The sequence below is a fragment of the Diceros bicornis genome, chromosome 10, assembly GCF_020826845.1.
Source record: "Diceros bicornis minor isolate mBicDic1 chromosome 10, mDicBic1.mat.cur, whole genome shotgun sequence".
Taxonomy (NCBI): domain Eukaryota; kingdom Metazoa; phylum Chordata; class Mammalia; order Perissodactyla; family Rhinocerotidae; genus Diceros; species Diceros bicornis.
Window position 1 is genome coordinate 51,799,122 of NC_080749.1, and position 22,817 is coordinate 51,821,938.

A 22,817-nucleotide genomic window follows, 5' to 3' on the forward strand; every position below is an offset into this window, starting at 1 on the left:
AGGCTGTCCTCCCATCCCTTTTCTGGGAAGGTGAGAAGGGTCAAGGCAACTGCTGTTTCTCCTTTGTCCACCAAAGAGGAAGAACTGATGCTATTCCCATATGGGCAGAAGTGTTTGCTGAAAGAATAAAATGTCAGAGCCAGCCTTGGCTCCTCCTGAGCAATGAGTCCCAAATGACTTGGTGGCTACCCTCCATCAGTGTGTCCTCTGCCTTGCCCAGGGCACAGGGGCTCAGCCTCACGAAAGGGAATTCATGCCTAGGCCGAAACCTGCATTCATTCCCCTGCCTCATGGTCACTGAGCTGTCAAAGACAGCAAAGGCCGGTGGGCAGTCAGCATTAGGAATGGAACTCCAGAGGAGCCTCAGGGTGGGTGTGAAGCAGAAGCAGGTGGAGCTGGGGGACTAGTGTTTGTGTTGCTCTGTTATGTCCCACACTTTCTTTGGTTTTGGAAAGTCAAAGGAAATCGCTCTGATAGGAACGTATGACATTCCCAAAGACATCCTGGTTTGCATGGTGACATCAGCCTGGGAGAGGACAGAATCCAGAGACTACTTGCAGATGAAGGAGTATACCCAAGCGGGAACATTCAGATATTTTGTTTGATTTGCTTCCCTTGCTATTTTTCAGATGCATTGTGGAGGAGAAAAGCTTTTTTTCCTCATTAGTTTCTTATTGTGGCCTAATGCTTCACTTCTGTTGCCTACTAGCTGTGTGACTTTGGGCAAGTTTCTTAACCTTTCTGAATTGTTTCCTCACCTGGGGTAATAATACCTGACCTAACAAGCTGTAAAATGAACTGAATTGTAGAGCTCCTACTCACTCTTTCCTTAACTGTGCTCTGGAAGAAGTGGAGCACTAGCTGCTAAAGGAAAGGGGAAGCAAGGAGGAGAGAGTGAGGGGACACGGGAAGTGAGAGGCGGCAGGAAATCCACCTGCTTAAATGGAGGGCATGCTTACATGCTCATAGTATGGAAGTTCCCGTGGCTATGGCTTATGGAACATGAAATCTTTTTGGCAAGCATCCTCCATATTATAAGAATTCTCGAGAGGTGCTGCACTCGGGAGGGAGGTGGGGAACTATGGAGTTTGCTCCAGGTTTGGCCATGAACCAGTTGGGTGACTTTGGACAAGTCAACTCCCCCTGGGGCCTCAGTTTCCTCCTCTGAGAAATCAGGGGGTTGAATTAATGAATCCTAAGATCTCTTCCAGCATCCGCTTCTGGTGTGGGGAAGCTGCTGGAGCTGGGGAGGGCAGTAGGAGTATCCTGGGTCTTCATGCAAATGTGACCCTTCAGAGCCTTTTGAGTACTAAGAATACATACAAAAATTTGGCCACACTGATTTACCTTTGATAGAGAAGTTCTGTGAATATTGATCCTGAGTCTGAAAACGAGGCTTACCATATAATTAAGTGTAAATGACATGTTCCCAGGGCTTGGGGAATTTAAGGGCAGAAATTAGTATTGTGTGCTAGACTCAAACCGAAAACCAGTTCCCCTCTGCCCTCCACAGACATGGTGGGAAGTTGGTGTCGTGCAAGTGTGCTCTGAGTGTTTGTAATTTTAACCTTGTTTTATTTCTCTAAAGACTTAAGCTGAATGTTACAATCTTGAGAAAAAACTTGTAGAACATCACATTTTAGTTAGAGACCATTTCATAAGAACAGTATACTTGAAATTATTTCGGGCAGTTTCTCGACGTACAAACTGTAGATTCAATCCTAGCCTTAAGCTGAGTTTTATGAAAAACACCAAAAACAAAAGCCATCAATTCCAGTTCTTTTAGTCCATATTCCCTTTGCAGAAAAAAGAACAAAAACAAAAAACAAATCTCAATGATATCCTCCCTTGAAGTTATATTTCATCCAAAGGAAGAGACTGCATTTGTTTATTTAGTGTCTCAGCTTGTAACACTTGAAGATGTTTGTATGTAAAACTGATGAAAAATATTTGCCACTGGAATATTTATAACTATAATTTCTAATTCCAGAGAGGTTCTATTTTAGAAATCTTTATGATCAATAACATTTATTAATTATGCTGCATGAATTACATAAGCAAAATTGAGAATGCTATTTTCCTTCCTATCTCTCTGCCCATCTTATTTACCAGTCTGTAGACTGCATTTTTGGGCTCAATGTCAGCCAAGGATTAATACCTTTAGGTCTATTTGCCTTGCCTCTTTTTAAGCTGAATTTAGCTCTTGAGATAATAGCATTTTGCGTATGTACTTGAGTCAAATTTTAATCTCGACCTTTGGTTATAATTTTGGATCACATGATCAATTCTAGTAAGGTGAGAAATCAGAATGTGTAAGGCAAACCTAATTGCATTTTTAATGACATTTAAAAATATTAGTGGAAAAATGAAATAGTTTAAATAATATCTATTGTTTTTTAAGTTTGGTAAATTATTTTTTATTAGCAAAACGTATTTTTCTTTATGGTAGATAATGCTACCATAAAATTATTTGCTTGAAAGTATTGGTTAAAATCACATAATTGAAAGAGATTTCAGCCCAGCAGTTCTTTGATATATAATTTGATAAATGGTTTAAGTTAAATATCTTGTTGGAGAAATCTAGGTTTTCTGAATCCAGAAGCTTCATATGTTGACTGTTTTTATCCCCTTTACGTCAAGTCTAACACAGATGTTCTTTTCAGATAATGAAGACCTTGAGATGAGGAAGAGCCTGTTCTCTCAGGTTCTTATAGCCTAAGCCTTTCTGCAAGAGATAGAGGGTGGATCTCACTCCTATCTTGCGAGCTTTATCAGTAAGCCCTACTCTTGGTCTATGCTGAAGTGAAACTATAATCATGGGGTGTTTCATGGGCACATGGTGGCCTGAGAAAGTGAAAGTACTAGCCCCAGCTTTGTGCTTACAATAGAAAGGTGTATAATTGGGAAGGGAATTTCTTGCATTCTTCTTGTATTAATCTCATGGGAACCTAGTTTTATAACCAAGACACCACCTTTAACTGCCAACTTGTTGAAGAATTCCACAGTCAACAAATACGCTGGAGGAAGGAAACACATCCTTGAAAGTTAAGGCAAACTTTTCAATACTTATTTACATTTTCAAGTCAAAAAATAGGCAAAGTATGCTCCTTTTTGTTACAGAAATAATTTGTGCTCCCTGTAGACATTTTAGAAAATGCAAAAAGGTATAAAGAAGCAAGTAAAATAGTTATTACCCATATGTCAATGACCCAATGATATTTACTATTAACATTTTGGTGCCATAGAAAAAGCTGAATAACCAGCATTCCATAAGCAGTGCTTCAGAGAAGGCCCACGAGAAAGAGATTGCTCAGTTTGCATGGGAAGAAGAGGTGCAGGGAGATTGAATAATTTGCTAAAGTTATCCAGTGGGGGGGTGGCAAAATCAAAATGAAGATGCCTGGCTTTGGGATTTTCTTGCACCGGCCAGAGGTGCAAGTCTTTCCACAATCCAAGAGCTACTGACAGTTGTTTTTTCTCTGCCATTTCCCAGTTATTGACTGAGGAAAGGGTCAGCCATCTTCAACAGAACTCAGCTGACCATGCCCAAGGATGTGCAAAGAGATGATATGTGTCAAAGCAGTTATGTTATCAAGTTGTGGATGCAGTTTTACCCCATAAACTTCTTCAGGAAAGGGGAGGAGGCACTCCCTCTATGGGGCAGGAAGGAGTGACTGGGGACAGATTTAGGGATTCTGGAACTTTGGAACTTGTTAGCCTAAAGAAGGCCAAAGAGAATAGCTCTAGTAATCAAAGAAGAGTGACTGCTAGCCTTTGCTCCAAAGACCAGTAGATCCAAAGTGTTAGTGAAAATTTATTTCTTTTCCTCAGTCCCCTCCAGAAAGAAAAGTTTTTGGCAGCCAAGGTGGTAATGACTGACATTTGGGAGGCTCAAGCTCACCTCTTGCTAAAGTAGCTATTAGCATTGGGAACTAATGCTGCACTCATAGATACTGCTAGCAATCCAAGCATCAGTGATTTTCCTCTTCCTAAAATAAGCAGCAGTGTAGTCTAAGTGTACCAGAAAAGCCATAAGTTTGCATTTCAAGGTAAGAACCTGGACATGCTCCATTAACATGCATCCAAACAATTGCTCTGTCACTGGAACTCATCTTCTTTAACAGAGGCATTACCACAGCAACTAGCATCTTTTCATAGACCTTAAGACCTTCTACAAAATATTGGCAATAAAATGCCCTCAAAGCTCCAGCCATTTGGTTCATACTCCAGAATAATCTACTGTTTGCTCTAGCTAATTTGCATGGAGAGGTTAGCCTCTCAGTTTGAGGTACAAACCCAAAATCACTTATTTGGAAATTGTGAAGTCATAGAATATTAGAGCTGCATGAGATAGCAGAGATTATTCATTCCCACCTTGCCACTTTATAGATCAAGAAAATGAGGTCCCTATAACTAAAGAAGCCTCAGCTCAAAGTTCTCTAGGGACTTGCTCAAAGACACTCAGCTGCTAAATAGTGGAATTCAGACTTTCTGATTCCAGTCCAAAGATTTTTCAACACGGCTTCTCTGATGAGTGCCACAAATTGATGCAGATTGGGAAGGAAGAAAGATAAGACATAATCCTCACCCTGGTTTACTTCTGTTTAGTTCAGGGGTCACTTTGATGAGAACATCAAGGCTCTGGCCCCTTTAAAACATAGAAAAAATGATCAAGTTAATGATAGATTAACACCAAGTAGATAAAACTATTAATTAAAACTCAGAAACAGTATAAACACTCACTGATATCATGCCAAAGAGTTGGAGATCATTAAAGGTGACTTTGCAAAAGTATGTAGGGATTTATACCATCTCTGAAACTCATTGAGACTCATCGAGACAATATTTTGATCTTGGAGCCATTAACCCACTAGCAAATACTGCACTAGGACTCTGTCTCTATTTTGATTCATTTAATGCCATGCTCTTAGCCTTTGCCAGGTGCACTAAGCATTTTGTAACAGTCTATGTACACGTCTCATGAAACATTCCAGAAGGCATATCCTCTTTGTATCAACATTCCTTAGCAGGTTTTCTATTCATAACACTGGATTAAGTTAAATACACTAATTTCTTAAAGTCCATGGTGTATAACCTGGTATCTGCTTCTGGTATTTAAAACTGTGTATTAAGACTACAAATTTTGACTAGTTATGTTGGCAACCAACGATAGGAAGATTACAATCTAAAGAGTTCTGAAATATAAGATATATTTACTGTAATATAAAACTCCATATAGTTACTGAAAACACATCAGTATTTTATTGTTACCCTTCAGTATATTCTGCTTCTGATCTTAATGGAATTGTGCTTTTCTTATTGTATCTACATGTGGGAAAAAAAAGTGAGATCCTGAGAGCACAAGTGATTTTTCTACACCTGCGTAGGGGTAGAGCTCAGACCCAATTTGAACTTGTTATACTGCCTACCAAACTGACTTCTCCTCCTGACTTCCCTGGTTTATCTTCCCCATTCCACTGCCACCAACATCATTTATACTCCTATGATCGAAGCAAAGCCTCAAGATGAAGGAGAGTATACACTTGCTTTGGGCATGTCCACTCCTTGGGGCGTTAGAGGTGAGGTGGAGGAATGTGAGACAAGCAGGTGTTTAGGGTCCTGGGCCTGTGTCAGTGCCACTCCAACTCACCTCTTTCCACCCCTTTAATGTGACTTACAGAACCTGGGAAACCTGGTCCCAGGGCAGTGCACTTACTTGCCATTGCCACTCTCCTTTTCTTAGTGGAGCGTCCTTAAATAAGTGATTCAGAGAGCTCTTTGAGAAGTCGCTTTCTCCTGCGGGCAAGGGAATCAAAGACCAATTGACCAGCTAAGCATCCTTAACTCAGCTTTATTTCACCCAGAGACAAGGAGAACACTGAGCTAAGGAGAATGAGATTACTTTTTCTCCCAGAGAAATAGTTGCAGACTTTGGTGTTGGATCGATAGGGAATCCAATTCCAGCATGTGTTGATCTTCAGTTGGGATGCATCCTCTTAGAGTGCTTCTTTAAATCCCATCACATGTGTAGCCCAATCCTGAAAGAGAGACTCCCTCTGAGAACATGGAGTTTAGGTGACAAAAACCTCGAAAAATCTGATTAGATTAGTAACTAAATTAACGGTTGATAATTCAACCGTTCCTTGAACATAACCTTTATTATATAGGGCACTTATCATATTGTAATGATTTGTTTACTTGTCTTTCCTCTGCCTGGGTTCAAATGCTGGCCCTGACAGTTTCTAACTGTGGACTCTGCGTAAGCTATTAACTGCTATGCCTTAGTTTCCACACCTACAAAAGGTGATAATAACACCTACTTCGCAGAATGATTATGAGGACTAAATTGAGTGTGGATTTGGCTTTCTCTCCCTAGGGCCTAGTACCATGCCTGGCTCATGGGTACTTAATAACTATTTGTGAATTATTTTACTAGTGAAATTTTCTCTAAACTTCTTTGGAAGTCTGAGCTTAAAGAAATTTTTTGTCACATTATAAGCTGACTTTTGGGAAGAGAAGAATTTGGCCAAGGAGTGCTTTTCAATTAATCAGACTCAGATGAAGATAGTGCCTATCTGTAAAGAGAAGTTGAAACCAGATAAATATTTTGAATATTTTATTACAGCACTTGAGAAATGTTAGGATATCTCCATTTCCACATTTGGATGAGTTCTTGGAATTGCCTTCTTTGTCCCATCCAAGATGGCTAGAAGTTGATTTGAATTTCCTCCCTGGACTATGGGTACCAGATACTTTTCATTGTCTCACTTAGTCAGAAGTGATCTCCCTCTAATATCCTAGGCATTTGGAGCCCATATCCTTTATTGGCCATGCTACTACACATTGTCTTAGGACATTTATAGTTGTTATGGTTTGTCATTTAATTATTATGGGTTCACTTTAAATTTCAGTTGCCCTAGCTCCTGTTGGGGAAGGATAGATAGTCTTATTTCTCTTTTCCTCACAGGACTGTATAGGAATGGTAAACTACTTGCTGGTTGATAGGTCAAACTTATGTTTGTCTCACACATTTGAAAATGTCATTTCTGAAAGGGAAGGTGTTGAATAGCCTTTTCTGAAGATCTTTAAAAATAGTGTAGTTTCACACCTGATTGGGGTGATGAATGTGAGGACTTTCGGGGCAATGAAATGGCCTCTGCTTCTGAAATTGGAATTATTTGAACTTTACTTTGAATACGCATTGAAAATAATGTGCTAAAAGCATGACAGGATATTCTATGGCAGGATAGTCTATTTAGGGGATGGGGCTGGGATCAGGCCAAGGATGCAGATACATGGAAAAATGCTCTTAAGTTCAGAAACCAGAAGAGAAGGGTAGAGGGCAATTATGGGAGCAAGAGCACCAGGTCTTGGGCAGGATGGCAAGCACATTTGCCAGGCCTTACAAGTCCTGTTAACTGGTCTGGCAGACAGCAGGTCTAGTTTTCCATCACTGCCATAACAACATCACACATTTAGTAGCTTAATAACACACGTTCATTATCTTACAATTCTCTATGTCAGAAGTCCATACCAGTCTTACCCGGCTGAAATCAGCTTCTCCATTTGGAATCTCACGGGCATCTCAGACTTATTTTGTCCCAAATGGAGCTCTTGCTTTTCAACCCAAGCCTGCTTCTCCTGGTGATTTTCCCCATCTCATTAAATATTGTTTCCATTCTGGAATTGCTCAGATCAAAAACTCTGGACTTGTCCTCAACTCCTCTTTCTTATAAGCCCCAGTCAGCAAATCTAGTTGGCTCTACCTTCAAAATGATACCCAAAATCTGATTATTTCTCACTGTCTGTAGTTTGCATTCCTGCAGTAGTGTTTTTAACTGGTTTTGCTTCTTCTACTCATGTCCAATTTTAGTGTATCCTCAGCATAGCAGCCAGAGTGATCCCGTTAACATGTAAGCCATCTCTGTCACTCCTCTGTTCCCCACAGCCAGTTAGCCCATTTCACTAGGAGTCAAAGCCGAAGACCTTCTGATGGCTTAAGAGGGTGGGCGGCCCTGTCACTCTGGCCCCTCTGTGCTCACCAGTGATGTTGTTTGTCTACCTCATAGGCTGTTTGGACCAATACATCATCAGACTCTCAAAGTTTCCCACCTGCCCATAGCCACTGGTCACCCTTGGTCAAGGAGGCAAATTTCAGGTCAAATAGGGACACCTGGTCTCTCCACATCCCCTGGCCTATCCCCACCTTCTCCCAACCCCAGTTTGATAGCCATCAGAGCCTGAGTGGAGGGGCTTTTCCTGTCTCACTCAAAAAGTTGATAGAAACAGATTTCCCTACAAGGTTCCATGCTCCCCAGACCCGTGACAAGCCTAGGGGCATTTTCTGGTTCTATTGCTCTTGTACCCAGTTAGGTCAGTAACTGAAGCAGCAGTGGCAGCTGAAATACAAACCAGTTGTTGGGGTTTGAGGAGGGGGCAGATATTCTCAGAAAAAGGGAATGGGAGGGAGTGGTTCCTATTTTGTGTTAACCAAATCAGCCTTCCAACATCTTTCTGCTCAATTGGCTACACTCCTGGGGATTTTGTGCAGCAGACAAGCATCTTCGAAAACAACTGTTCCTCACTGTTGAATTCAGCAGCTGGTAATGAGGTGAAGGATGCAGACAAAGCCTTTCCTTAAAAATGTCAGGACTATGTGGTAAAGTATTCACCCTTGTGCCTCCCTTTGTACTGTTCTTGTACCTAGAGAGTTCAATGCATATTTATTGAACTGAACTGACACATTTTTTAAAGTTAATAAACATATCAGATGATAAATCAACCACACACAAATAGGTAGAAAACATACATCTTATTATTACTGAATTCGATATCAGTGTAGCCAAGGAACTGAGAAAGGGGCTAAGATCAGCCAAGGGCCTTTTAGGACATCTGAGGTGGCAGTGAAGGTTGATGTTTTGTGTCCTGCTTTTGTCTGATAGGTCATTGCTTGTGAACAGCAGTATGACTCTTCCTATGACGCTCGCTGTGACGTCTGGTCCTTGGGGATCACAGCTATTGAACTGGGGGATGGAGACCCTCCCCTCTTTGACATGCATCCTGTGAAAACGCTCTTTAAGATTCCAAGGTAGGACACAAGATGGCACTCTTGGCTCATTAGTTCTTTGTGAAAGAGCCTCGTTAGAGGGATAATAAATAGTTCGTAAACAATTTCTCTCCAAATCTGAGAAAGCCTGATTGTAAATTGTATTTCTTTTTGAAAAATCAGAGGAGGGGGGGATGAGGCTGTTTCTGAAAGATAACATATCCCAAGGAATAATAGGGCTATGTTGTAACAATTGCGTATTTTCAGTACTCTGAGTTTTCTGAGATGTTCATTTTTGTGCTTTGTACAAGAAGGCTTAAAATGCAATTTTGGATTAAATAATGTGTCTAAATACTGGTGCTTTCCTTTTAATTATATGATCATATCTGGTCATTTTTTTCAGTTTGAATCTTTCTCGAGTATTCAGGAAAATTTGGGGATGAAAAAAAATGTGTATCGTATTTTTGTGTCCACTCAGACCAGCACTCAAAAATATCAGAAAAATGTTACATCAGTCATATGACTTTCCTCCCTCCCATTATTTCTGTCTCAATGGGAAATTGTGCTGAAAGAGGTCTGTTTGGAGGGTATTTAAATGCCAGTATATTTTCTATTGTGTATATTCATTAGGGGTTTGTACAAGAGGTTTGGCTGTTAGTCTTTCATCAGAATCGAGCTGATTTTTGGCCAGCTCAAGGCTCTATTAACGGAAAACGAAGAGACCAGGGAGCTATGTCCTGGCCAGGCTGCAGGTTGAGAGATTTGTACCTTTCACATTTCTCTTTCAAAGGGAGGCTCTGGGCCCGCTGGGAGCCATTTAACTGCTTTAACAATACAAGTGTTAACCTTTCCTTATCTGTACAATCACACAGCCATCACAGCCTTTAAAAATTTCTCCTGATTGCAATTTGCGTTTCTGATTAGGTCTATTTATATGCAGATGAGGCTCTGTGGCGTTCGTCATCATAATGTTATCGTTTTATACCTAATCCAGATGTGAACAACCACCCACCACTATTCCAAAAATGATTCCCACCCAAGTCAGAGTTGGTTGATTTGCCTTTTCCACAGTACAAAAACAGGTCATGGTGATTAGAAGAGCAGACAAAGCTCCTCGCTTTTTAAATTAATAGTCTGGGGAACATGCAGAAGGATGAAAGAACTCAGGACCCCAAAACCGTACTGTATGCAGTAATCTGTCAGAAAATGAGAGACAGTGTCTGGGATGATTTATGTGTGCACTTTGATTTTTTTACAAGTGGTTTACTCTTCACCATTTATTTACTGTGGCCACATAATTTCCCAAATATCAGAATTAAGGTGTGGTTTCCAATTAGCAAGATATATGTACTTTTAATAAGAGGTCATCTGCTTGGGTATATTTTTTTCTTTTCTTTTTTTCAGTATGTGTTTGTATATGGACCAACTGTTCAAAAATTTTGTAGGATGACAAATGTGAGGCAGCTTAGAAGGGGTGTGTGTGTGTGTGTGTATGTTTAAATAGACCCTTCATCTCCAATGACTCCTGTTAGCTTGCTTCTGTGCCCAGCCAACCCTCTGATCTCTAATAATCTCTAAACTCTCACTCCCCCTACTTCTTCCATCTTGGGAGAAGCTTCCAGATCTGCAACACAAGTAACCAAGTCCATCACTGCCTGCCTTGGGACAGGACCCCAGGAATAGGACAATTGCTAGAAAAGTACCTTAGGGGTGACAAGGATCCTTATCCCAGTGTAGATTGAAGCTTTCTTTTTCTCCTTCTAGTGTAACCTCCAGCCCTTTTACCATTTCTTGGTTCCTGTGCAAGTGATGAATCAGATCGAACTAGGGAATGTCAACAATAATCGGTCAGCAGATCCTCAGCGCGATTATACGTGCTCAACACTTGCCATTGTCACAACCTTTATGGCTGGCTTGACATTCCTGGGCAGGAAGGATGGAGGTTTTTTTTGAAAAGTGTAGCATATTTGCAGTGCTGCAAAACTTTTTAGATTCACCAAGTTATTTACTTAAAAATTATCCTATCAATTAGAATCACACAGTTCTCTTATGAAGGATTGTGGATTGACCAAGCATGTGTGTGTGTGTGTGTGTGTGTGTGTGTGTGTGTGTATTATCTTAATTTTAAGTGCTAAAAATGTAACCTTTCCTCAGAAAAGCTCTTTGATGGAGAGTGGAAAAAATAAGCATTTACATATTTTAAATAGGCACTCAAATTATTACCTGTGTTTCATGGAGATTTCTCTCTCTCTCTCATTCTCTCTCGGCATTTTCTTTTCTCCATTAGAAATAATGACAAATAATGTCAAAATTCCTTGGAATCTGTTTGGCTTCAGAATTTTTTTTCCCTATTTGGTTATGAGTGTTTTCGGTGTTCTGGAATTCTCTTCAGTTAAACAATGGAGTCCGTTTTAGAGTACTCTGGGATCCAGACTACTGTGTGTGGCTTCTTCCTCTAGCCTTCCTCATTCACCTTTTCCCTACAACCTTTTCTTTACTGGAACTAAAATGAGTAAATTACTAAGTAAGGGAAGAAAAGAAAACCTTGACTGAGTCAGGGAAGAAGTGACTTTCACGAATTACAAAGGACTTACGAATTAATGAAGTGCTGGTTGCATGTGAGGTGAGAGCCTCAGATGTCGAAAAGGCGGGTAATTACACAGGTTCCCTGGGCACTGTCAGAAAATATGAAGCGAGACCTGCCTGGATGTGGTTGATTTGCCTGCACACTGGCTCCTTGCTCTTCCCCTCTCTGCCTCCACCCACCCTCTCCTTTCTCTTGACCTTCATATTAGAAGATGACACATGGAGTAATCGTGACCTGTCTTTGAAATACTGCGTGACTCCCAATCTTTCCTACATTGCAAACACACAGAAATTATCTGCTGATTGGTAGAACATCCACTATTTGCTGAACCTGTCAGCATGTGTCATCTTGTCTAACGCCTTTGCCCTGAAAAAGTCACCCCTCCCTGACAGTGGCTGCTCTGTCTGCTATTTTTCTGCAGGAGTTAGAAGAGAGGAGAAGAAAGAAAACCGTTTCTTTAGGCATCAGTGGGTTCAACAACATCTCTCTCACCACTCTCTTATGAAGACTCCTTAAAAATTCCACTTAGAAGGACCTTGCAGATGACCCGGATATATCTTTCACTTAAAAGGAGATCTGTTTTGTAGATGTAATTGCAAGAAGCTATAGAGTTTGGAGCAATATATAATTTTGTTGGTCTTTTGGCAACCAGGTATCTTTCCTTAGCTTGGAGTCTTTGGCTAATGACCTCTTTGACCTCCACAGACGGGGGTCAGGAAGGCAGTGGGGACCAGTGTGAGTGTGTTTATTGGATAAGGACTGAGAGCCGTGTCTCCCGCCCATTTATTTGGGGCCAGGTAGTAGCTGACTCTGTCCAGCGTCTTACCACACACTGAGTACTCCCACTTCATTCCTGTGGAAAAATGCAGAATGTTTTCAAGATTCTCAACAGAACTATCCTTGGCTGGAAGTGGATGGGACAGAATGACCTGAACACTCCAGTCCCTGAAACTAGTGATTTTCCCTTCCTAAAGAGAAGTTTCCCTGCAGTACACGATTCAAGAAAAGGAGAACTCGTGATAATTACCGTGTCACATTTGGGCTTGTTTTCCTCATCAAATTTAGGTTGTTTCACACTGTACCCAACTGTATTAGTTTCTTAAGGCTGCCACAACAAAGTACCACAAACGTGGTAGCTTAAAATGACAGAAATATATTCTCTTACAGTTCTAGAGCCAGAAGTCCAAAATCAGGATGTCAGCAGAGCTACATGCTCCCTCTGAAGGCTGTAGAGGAGAATCCTTCCTTGGCCCTTCCAGGTTCTGGTGGCTTCTGGTCTTCATTGATTTGTGGCAGCATAACTCCAGTCTCTGCCTCCATATTCATGTGGCTTTCTTCCCTGTCTCTCTGTCCAATAAGGATACTTGTCATTGGATTTAGGGCCCATCCTATCCAGAAGGATCTTATCTTGAGATCTTGGTCTTAATTACACCTACAAAAGACCCTTCTTCCAAATGATGTCACATTCTCAGATTCCAAGTGGACATATCTTTTGGGGACCACAATTCAACCTACTATACCAACCAACTTTCATTTTTACCAAATTCCCTGAGAAACTAATTTGGGGCCCAAATATAGGACAACTAGCTAAATAATAATGGAAAAATAATGATAGCTTAGATTTATCAAGTACTAACTATGTGGCAGGCACAGTGCTTCATGTTTCATCAATATAAATGCATTCAATCCCCACAATGACCCTGTGAGGTAAGAACTATATCACCACCTTTTTTTCTGGAGGAGAGAACTGAAAGCCCAGGGAGAAAGCCTCTGGTCATGCACATATGGAGGAAAAATGATTTTAATGTGAGAAGTTTGACGCCAAAGCCCACACATTCTGCGACTACATTGAAAAGTTAAAGCTTTTTCTTAAATTATATTTATTTATCAATGAATTATGAATTGAGCACCAGGGAATTGGAGTATATACAAATGAATAGGACATCCCAACCTTTAAGAAGCTTACAATCCAGCATCCTTCTCTCTGCTCTCAGTTTTAAACTGACACTGTAAACCTGAGAGTTAGAATTTTATTAGCATCAATGTCTGTGTCAGTCAAGGAACTGAAGAACAGAAATCAAGAATGTCATTAAGAGTGAACACAGGCCCTCCTTGGCTCATTGATTTGTGATCCCAAAACCAGAAATCTCTCTCTTCTCCAAACTCCCCTTCAAGCAACTGCCTTTCAGTTCCTAATTTAGAACACTTAAGGCAAATGTTTGAACTTGTTGCACTTAGAATTATAGAACTTAGAATTGCAGAACACATGTTATGTAAAAGCAGAGAGGCATTTTAGGTTATCATTATTGGTACCCAAAAGTTTCTTTCCATCCCACCCTCCTTGCAAAACTTGCACCTGCCGTGTCAGGGATATTTCTGTCATAGCCAGCATCTACTCCTCCTTTTCCATCCTCTTATTTTTGCAGTAGGAAAAGCTTGCTTTGGTTCTCGGGTAAATGGAAATCCGTTTCTGGCATCCTGAGTCGGAATGCATTTTCTCATGGAAACTATTTTAAATAGTTATTTAGAAGGAAGCAACGTAACACCTAAAGTTCTCACTTTGGGTGCATTATTAGACTCTTGTGGCCAACTAGAGTTTTATGATCGAGTCTGAGGACTTAGCCTGTCTCTGGAACTTTATGCTTATGGAAAAAAATGCTTTCGAAGCTCTAAACTACCCATTTACAAAAGTGCTTTGGAACACAGTCTGCTGGGGATTTGGGAATGCCCATACCCTCTAACCTAGGACACCTCTAACTTTGTCCGCTCTAAGTCAAGCTTAGGTTGAGTGCTTGAGTTACAAGATGAATAAGAGAGTTTTTTCTCTCAAGGAGAACATAGTTTTACTGTCTCCTCCTCCATTCATTGGCAAAGGTGAAATAGGCAGAAGTTGGATAACAAAATGGAGGAGCAAGGAGGAGAAATCAAAAAGGATACTCTTGGGCTACCTGGATGATGTGGGTGGTAGGGCTCAGAAAGGATAAGTCGCCACTTGAAACATTTGTTAATCTATTTGAAAGGTTTCCTCAGGGACTCAATGCCTACAGTTGACTCTTGCTCTGAAACAGAATCATTAGACTGAGTTTTCATCTAATTTCATCTGAATTTCTATCATTTTTTAAAGTTAAAGATTCTTTTTATTCCGACTTTTCTAATTCACAAACCAAATTATTCCTATATGGGAAGCCTGCTCCTCAGCTGCAAGAGGATGCAGAGGCAGCAGGGAGCCCTGAGTCACCAGTAATTGTCTTACTATTACAGAATTGTCAAAAGACATTTTCCCTTAGGGCTGTGAAATATAAGGAAAAGAAATTAAACTATTGTTGTTGAAGTGTAATGAGCAAAGGGGGTGGATGTTTAATGGCACAGTAAGGCTGGATTTGCCCCAGGGAATTTTGGTTTCTCTTCACCAACCCAGGTCACTTAGCTATTGGCCTTTTGAGCAGGGAACCCTCACAATCCGACTTCACTCGTAAAGCAAGAAGAGCTAGAAGAATTAACACCATTTAGCATTTATTGAGTGCCTACCAGCAAAAAAAAGTTTTAAATACTAAATAGCAAAACAGTAGTCTTTTATGAGTCTTTCTTTCGTTGGGAGATTTCTAGTTCCATTTTAGTGGATTGTGGTCCCTATCCCTCAGGGGGCCTTGGGAGTGCCCCCTCCCCTTGGGGTATCCTCTTTATTTCCTTGGGAACACAGTAGCTGGAGGCAGCTGGCAGAAAGGCCCCAGAAGGCTTCCATTCTGGGGAACATGTTTCCAAACTCTTTTTTAATTTGAGTTGAGCAGCTGGGCTGTTAGTTCCTGTGGAGGTGCAGCTTGCTGCCCCCCTGAATCCTGGCAGTCAGGGAGAGTTCAGCTTTGCAAGGTTTCATTTGGGGATCAGGTGGCAAAGCAGGAGCGTGCCTTCAAGGACTGCTAGTCCCCATCCACGTTGAGTAAGAAGGCCACCCTGAGAGAAAGGAGAGGCCAGAGAATGAGAGGTATTGACTTATAGCACCATCCATGCTTTCTTCCTCATTACCCTGATTTCATTATTTTGGCACTACTCGCTTGGGTTAATTCCATCTTAGCTCCTAAATGATGGAGAGATGGGCAAAGAGGTTAGGCAAGGAAACAGAGCTCAAAATAGTACCAAAGAGTTTGAGGCACCCTAGTTTCCTCTTGACTCCAGAAAAACTAGGGAATAAAGGTAAAGAATAGTTATAAACTGCCTTTGTGGGTTAGCTTAGTGGTAGGGCAGGGGCAACATAAAGATGAAGAGAGATAAGGTGGTAGTCTGGAGGAAGGTTCTTCACAGCTGGAACTATCCATTCCTGGAGAGGCCTAGAGTCAGATGAAGCCAATGTAATCAGAAAGAAAATATAGTGTAGTGGTTAAGCATTGGTGTGTTTGTATCAGTTATCTACTGGGATGTAACAAACCACTCCCAAACTTAGTTGCTTAAAACAACAATCATTTATTATTTCTCATGAGTCTGTGGGTTCTTGGGATGGTTCTGTGGACCTTGGCTGGACTTACTCAGGCATCTGTGGTCAGCTGGGGATTTGGCTGGAGGCTGGCTGGTCTAGGATGACCTTGACTAGGATGACTTGAGTCTGCTGCATATGGTTTCTCATCCTCCAGCAGGCTAGCCAGAGCTATTTTCACATTGGTGACAGACTTCCTAGCATAGATACAGGAAAGGGTAGAAAATTAGGCCTTTTTTTTCATTCAATTTACTGCAGTGTTCTACAGTCAGTCTGCGTGGATTCAAATACCAGCTCCACCATCTTCAACCTGTGTGAACTTGGCCAAGTTACTTAATGTCTCTGCAACTCAGTTTCCTACTCTGTCAAATGGAGGTATGAATAGTATCAGCCTTAGAGAGTTGTTGTGAGCAGTTAATGAATGTAAAGTACTCAGAACAGTACATGGTAACATTCTATTTTTGCTGGGTGCTACCAAAGAAAAAATCTAAAAGGTGTATTTATATTGTAAGGAATTTGCTTTCCCTTGTAGCTCAAGAATTGAAACCTTCCATTCAAAAGAGCCACCCATGAGCTCAATCATTTGAAAGTTTAGCTAATTGATTGATGGATGATTGTATGGGGAATTGAGAGAGAATGAAGACTGATTTCTTCATAAATGCTTACTTCTTCCACTGTGCCTGTCTGAAGGACTCTGCCATAAATATCCATTGTCACAACTCCTTTGTTAATAGACACACTCGTAAGAGATGTGGCTCTCCCTCTGCCCCCATACACACCCATGAATGTGATGACAGGAACTGCCCATTGGGAAGCAGAGTTGGCCTTGGTCCCCACTCCTCTGAAGTGTACAATGAGTGGTGATGCTGTCACCCTCTGAAGAGAACTCAGGCCACAGTGCTTTTCTTTTCCTGTCAATTCCATTTTTGTGATGGCTTTGTGTTGGTGGATGAGTTGTGTGATAGGGGCTTGGCTGCTTCCCTCTGCAGGGTCCCTTCAGTCCCCTTGGTAGGCACAACTTTCCCATGGGTTCTGGAAATTTCTTATCCTCAGGTAAAGGGACAGTAGTAGGAGTTCTAGACAGAGGGCACTGACTCAAGATTGGGTCCCATTTTGCTCCCGTTTTCTCCACCACAGAGAATGATTTTTTTCCAGCCCAGCTTGGAAAGGCTAAAAACATTGGCAAAGGGAGATAGAAACCAAATCCAAGCGAGGAGGAGAGCGCTTAGTTGTTGCAGGTGAGTTCAGGTTTCTTGCCTGGGAGGAGCGATACCCCAGCTACTGAGAGAATATACAGGTGAGACCGCTAACCCACTGCGGTGATCTTGGAAGAATTCTGGAGAACAGGAACAGTGTTAGAAGAGTGGAAAAGGGAGAATGTGCTTCAATTCTTCAAAAAAGAGAAGAAGGCAGAATCTGCAAACTATCGTTTGGTGAGCTTGACTTTCATCCTGGGCTAATTACTAAGATTCTTTTTTTTTTCCTGGAATAGGTTATGATTTCTTAGAAGAAAAAGCTATGATCACTAGGAATTAGCATGGGTTCACTAAAAATAAGCCATGTCAGATTTATGTCCTTCTTCAGTATTATTGTAAGACTGGTACAAATGAGGACTGTCTTAGACATAATAAATTTGGAATTTTGCCCTTAGGTGAAATGTGTTGTAATATCTTTGTGGCTAAGATGGAGAAACAAAGACTGGAGAGTGGTGGTAGTGATGGATCATAACCCAGGGAGGACTGTATTAAGGAGCACTGGATAGTGGTGTCAGCGTGAACATGGCGGAGGAAGTCCTGGAGGCTTTGGTCAGGGCTCTGCTGACAATCCTACCTATTGAATGTTTTAAAATGTGTATTGAGTTGGAGGACATTGGTCGGCTGTTGATCACATTCATGGAAGGGGTAGCTAGTATGCTGAACGACAGACTTAGAATCCCAAAAGATCTCAGTTTCTGGAACGATGGTGTCTCTAACGAGCAAATAGGGCCAGAACCCTGGTGAGCTGAACAGGCTGAGAGAGCCATGGCTCAATAACCCACAGGGGAAAAATGAATTTAATTGTGGCTATAAGCCAGATAGGGATCAAATAGTAAAACGATCTTGTGTGGTTAGCATGAGGTTTGATAGTCAGAAGAAATACCATCCCCACATTGGTTCTGTCCCAGCAAGAACCTCTCTGGAATGATGGCTTCATTCTGGGCACCACACTCAAATTGCTGCAAGAATCTTACCCTGGCAGAACTCCAACAGTTCTGAAGGTGGCATTTCAAGCTGAGAATCAGACCCCTGGGTGCTGGTTCTCCTCCTGCTCTGTCACCAGTCCATCATTTCACCTCTCAGAGGGGCAAAGATAGCACCATCCTTGAGCAAAATGTTTTGCATTCAGATAATAGAGCCTGTGTAAACAGTTTTCCTTAGCATCTTCCCTACATTCTGTGGATGCTAATAGAGAGGAATGTGAGTAGTCACCAGCTGCAGGGCTGGGGCCATTCCCTACAGCAGTGAGTCTCATCCAGCACAGGGGTCCCTAGTCCTAATTACAGGTTAGAATCCTCTGGCGGCTTTAAATAATATCAGTACCCGGGCACCAACCCCAGAGATTCCAATGCACTTGGTCTGGAGTCAAGCTCAGCATTTATATAAATACATAATTAATTTTACATATATATATTTGTAATAATATGCATAGCCAGCCCTGGTGGTCTAGTGGTTAAGATTTAGCACTCTCACCTTGGGGGCCTGGGTTCATTTCCTGGTCAGGGAACCACACCACCCGTCTGTTGGATGCCATACTGTGGTGGCTGCGTGTTCTGTGATGCTGAAAGCCATGCCACTGGTATTTCAAATACCAGCAGGATCGCCCATGGTGGATAGGTTTCAGCAGAGCTTCCAGAGTAAGACAGACTAGGAAGAAGGACCTGGCCACTCACTTCTGAAAAAATTGGCCATGAAAACCCTATGAATAGCAGCAGAACATTGTCTGATATAGCGAAGAAGGTGAGAGGATGGTGCAAAATGACTGGGTAGGATTCTCCTCTGCTGTACACAGGGTCACTAGGAGTTGGAATCTACTCGATGGCACTAACAACAAAATAATATGCATGTTGTTTTATATTTTAAAGTTCCCTGAGATAATTCTAAAGTGCAACCAAGGTTGAGAAAAACCCTGCCCTGAAACAACTATCAGATTGTTGTTTGTTTATTTATATTTCAAAACTACAGAATCTTCCCTGGAAATTCTGGTTCCTGCCTTCCCTGTCCCCCTCCCATTGTTGAGAACTGAGAAATGAGAGATGATACTGATGGGAGTGTGTTGTACATTATAAAGAATGGAAAAGCAGCAAAAAGGATTTCAGCAGAATAGTTAGTGGTGACTGTTTTGGGTTGAATTGTGGTACATCCCCCACAAAAAGATTTGTTGAAGTCCTAACCCCCCAATACCTCAGAATGTGACCTTATTTGGAAATAGGGCCATTGCAGATGTAACTAGCTAGGTTAAGATGAGGTCATACTGGAGCAGAGTGGGCCCTTAATTCAATATGACTGGTGTCCCTATAAGAAGAGGGAGATTTGGACAGAGACACGCAAACAGAGACATGTGAAGGCAGAGACACAGGAAGACAAGACAAGAAATGCCTGGGCCACTAGAACCTTGAAGAGGCAAGGAAGGAGCTTCCCCTAGAGACTTCAGAGGGAGCATAGCCCTGCTGACACTTTAATTTTGGACTTCTGGCCTCCAGAACTGTAAGAGAATGAATTTCTGTTGTTTTAAGCCAACTAGTTTGTGGTAATTTGTTATGGCAGCCCTAGGAAACTAATACAGTGACTTTATCTAGTTTTGAGCCTGTTGCTCCTGGAGGGCTGCCAAAGGCATAATTAGAGATGGGGAAGTTGGGGATAGGAGGGAGGTGATCTGCCTAGGAGAGTCCTGGGGGTGGAGGAGGGTTAGATTGGCCAGCCTTCCACTACCATCAACCCCCAGGTGGTGTCCTGTAGAGATCAAGAAACTCTTACATGGGCCTAGCAGGACTCAGTCTGCTTCTAGATAGGAAGTGGGTACATGAGAGTTCTTCCTCTCCCTTGCTCCAGACCACTGAGCTGAGAGCTTCCTTCCCCGTCCAGACCTGCTTGGTAGGGAAGAGCCCCTCCCTTCCACAGTGTACAGCATGGAGAAGGGGGCTCTGCATTTCTTCTCTGAGTTTCCCCCAGACTCAGGACTGCTGGAATGGAGTACAGAATGAAAGAAGATGGCTCTTAACCTTCAATCTTTCCATCTCAGAACAAAGGGGACTACATGGTAAAAGTAGAACTTGGGATATTGAGGAGTAGCTGTGGTGGTCCATTTGGGACAGGTGCTGTGAGGGGTGTGGAGGTTTCCCAGAAGATCCAGGTGTCCTCCTGGGCAGGGCCGAGCACAGTGGAGCATGATTCAGGGAGCAGCACCAGTGCCTCCCGTTCCTGAAGGGCCTTCACACCTGCAGAGAGAGTAGATGGGCATCTCAGCATCATTCTGCGTTCTGGCTGTGGGATAGAGGCATTGACTTCCACCAGGCCTCATCCAGGTTTTGTTCTTTAGCTCCAGACAAAGCTTGTGGCCAACTCAGGGACTGGTGAGGATCACTGTGTAGGGGGTCTCCTCCTGGACCCTGTGGCCTTATTGCTTCCTCTGCGTCTGAACCCTCAGCCCCTGCTTACTTTGGCCTCACATTCTTGGTGTGACCCCTGGCTCTGCTCTCTGGAGTTCTAGTCCCCTTTTCTCCCTCTTTCTGTGCCACCTGTCCCTTGGGTTGGAAGCTCCTGCATGCATGTTGCATTACTTATCAGTCTTGATGGGCATGGCCCCTCCTGGCTACCCTTACCCTGCAGTCCACACCTAGCTCTGATGAAGGTTAAAGGGTGACTTGTTAAGTAGTTATACGGCAAATGCCATCGAGTTTCAACTAAACAGACCTTCACAAAGTAGACAAGTGGCTTTAAAAGATTTTTGCAAGGAAACCTCAGATTGAATCTAATCCCACTAATGCAAGCACAAGCGAGTGACAGAAAAAATGGCTGAGATAATGACACTTCTCCACCCGGGACAAGCTGTTCTTCAGCCATGTGAGGTTAAAAACAATGACAAGCTAAACAGATCTGCCAAGAAATCAATTAAAAAAATTCAAAATTACCACAAAGACCATCTGAACTATGGATTTATATCCACTACAGTTAATGATAAGCCTCTTCCTTATTGTATGCTGTGCAGGAAGTTATTAGTATGATACCATTAAATCTCTACTGTTTAACTGCAGAATGTTTTGGGTTACTGTTAAAAAACATATTATTTATTTCATCTTACTCATTCCTTTTTTAATTTAGTAACATTTATACACAATTCCTAAGAAAGGAAATTGTTATTAGAGGGTGCACTCAAAAATTTCTTGCTTATAAAAAGTGTAGTCAAAAAAGTTTGGAGACCACTGGTCTAAACCAATAGCTTTGGGCCTCAGTTCAGCCACTGTAAACAGTTCTTTTACAATTGTCTTTGCCTAGACAATTTATATTTACTATCTTATACATAACTTTGAATCTCCACTGCAACTCTGATAGGTAGGGTTTTTCTCATTTTAGAGTTAAGGATTCAGGGCTCAAAAGAGTTATGGTTTGCTCAAAGACACACAGTTAATAAAAGCTAATAAGTAGCAGAGGGTGAGCTTCAAGGGGTCTAAACTCCCCAAGGTTGAACAGAAAATGGACTGTTTTTAGGAAGACGTTGTTATGGGTTGAATTGCGTTCCTCAAAAAAGATATGTTAAAGTCCTAACCCCCACTATGTCAGTATGTGGCTTTATTTGGAAATCAGGTCTTGACAGAGATAATCAAGTTAAAATGTGGTCATTAAGGTAGGTCCTAATCTAATATGACTGGTGTCTTTATGGAAAGGGGTTAATTTGGATACAGAGACAGACACATACAGAGGGAAGACAATGTGAGACTTAGGGAGAACACCACGTGAAGATTCTGTTATGCTGCCAAACCAAGGAATATCTGGGGCTACCAGAAGCTGGAAGAGGCAAGGAAGAATCCTACCCCTACAGGTTTCAGAGGGTGTGTGGCCCTGCTGACACCTTGACTTTGGACTTCTAGTCTCCAGAATTGTAAGACAAGAAATTTCTGTTGTTCTAAGCATCCAGTTTGTGGTACTTTGTTACAGCAGCCCTAGGAAACTAATACATAGCTCTGAAAGCTCTAGTTCATAGCTCTGAAAGGGGTCCAGGACCCAAAAACACTTAAAACCACTGATATAATCCAATGCAGCCATGAGCAGAGGAAGAAGCCAAGAGGCTAGGAGTGAGTTTCCCAAGGTGATATAGCTAATTAAGAGAGAACCACGGCTGAGTCCCACACATTCTGACTCCTAAGTTCAACTTCAAGGCCAGGAGGGGTGAAGAGGGGGAAATTGGCCCATCTCTTTCATCACTAGATTCCGTGTTGGTCCTGCCTTGCTGGTCCCCTTGGACTGGCACAGCTCACCATTCTTCCATTGAATTCAAAAGAACACGTGGGAAATGTGTTGCAACTTTGCCTTGATGATGATGCACTTCCCTGGAGACCATAGTCCTCCTTCTGGCTCTACCCTTTACTCCCTTCCTTCTCAAAATTCACATGTTGGCACTTCTGTGTCTATTAAAAAGGAAAAAAAAATACCCAACTGTAACTAAATGTGTATATCAACAAG

The 22,817-nt window shown here is 41.9% G+C and overlaps 1 protein-coding gene and 1 long non-coding RNA gene across 2 annotated transcripts in view; one reads left to right on the forward strand and one right to left on the reverse strand.

The window, feature by feature from the left end:
- The window catches only part of LOC131410448 (myosin-IIIb-like), a 92,861-nt gene extending 83,719 nt beyond the window's left edge, over positions 1-9,142 (forward strand). The window contains exon 8 of the mRNA XM_058548593.1: positions 8,943-9,142. Within this exon, the coding sequence (XP_058404576.1) occupies positions 8,943-9,092 (150 nt within the window). The 3' untranslated portion in view covers positions 9,093-9,142. The remainder of the gene's footprint in view (positions 1-8,942) is intronic.
- LOC131410815 (uncharacterized) lies at positions 2,436-8,301 on the reverse strand. The gene is made up of 3 exons (XR_009221419.1): positions 5,903-8,301; positions 5,717-5,796; positions 2,436-4,648 (listed from the first exon to the last, which is right to left on the reverse strand). It is a non-coding gene; the product is annotated as an uncharacterized LOC131410815 (long non-coding RNA).
- Positions 9,143-22,817: the final 13,675 nt, after the last annotated feature.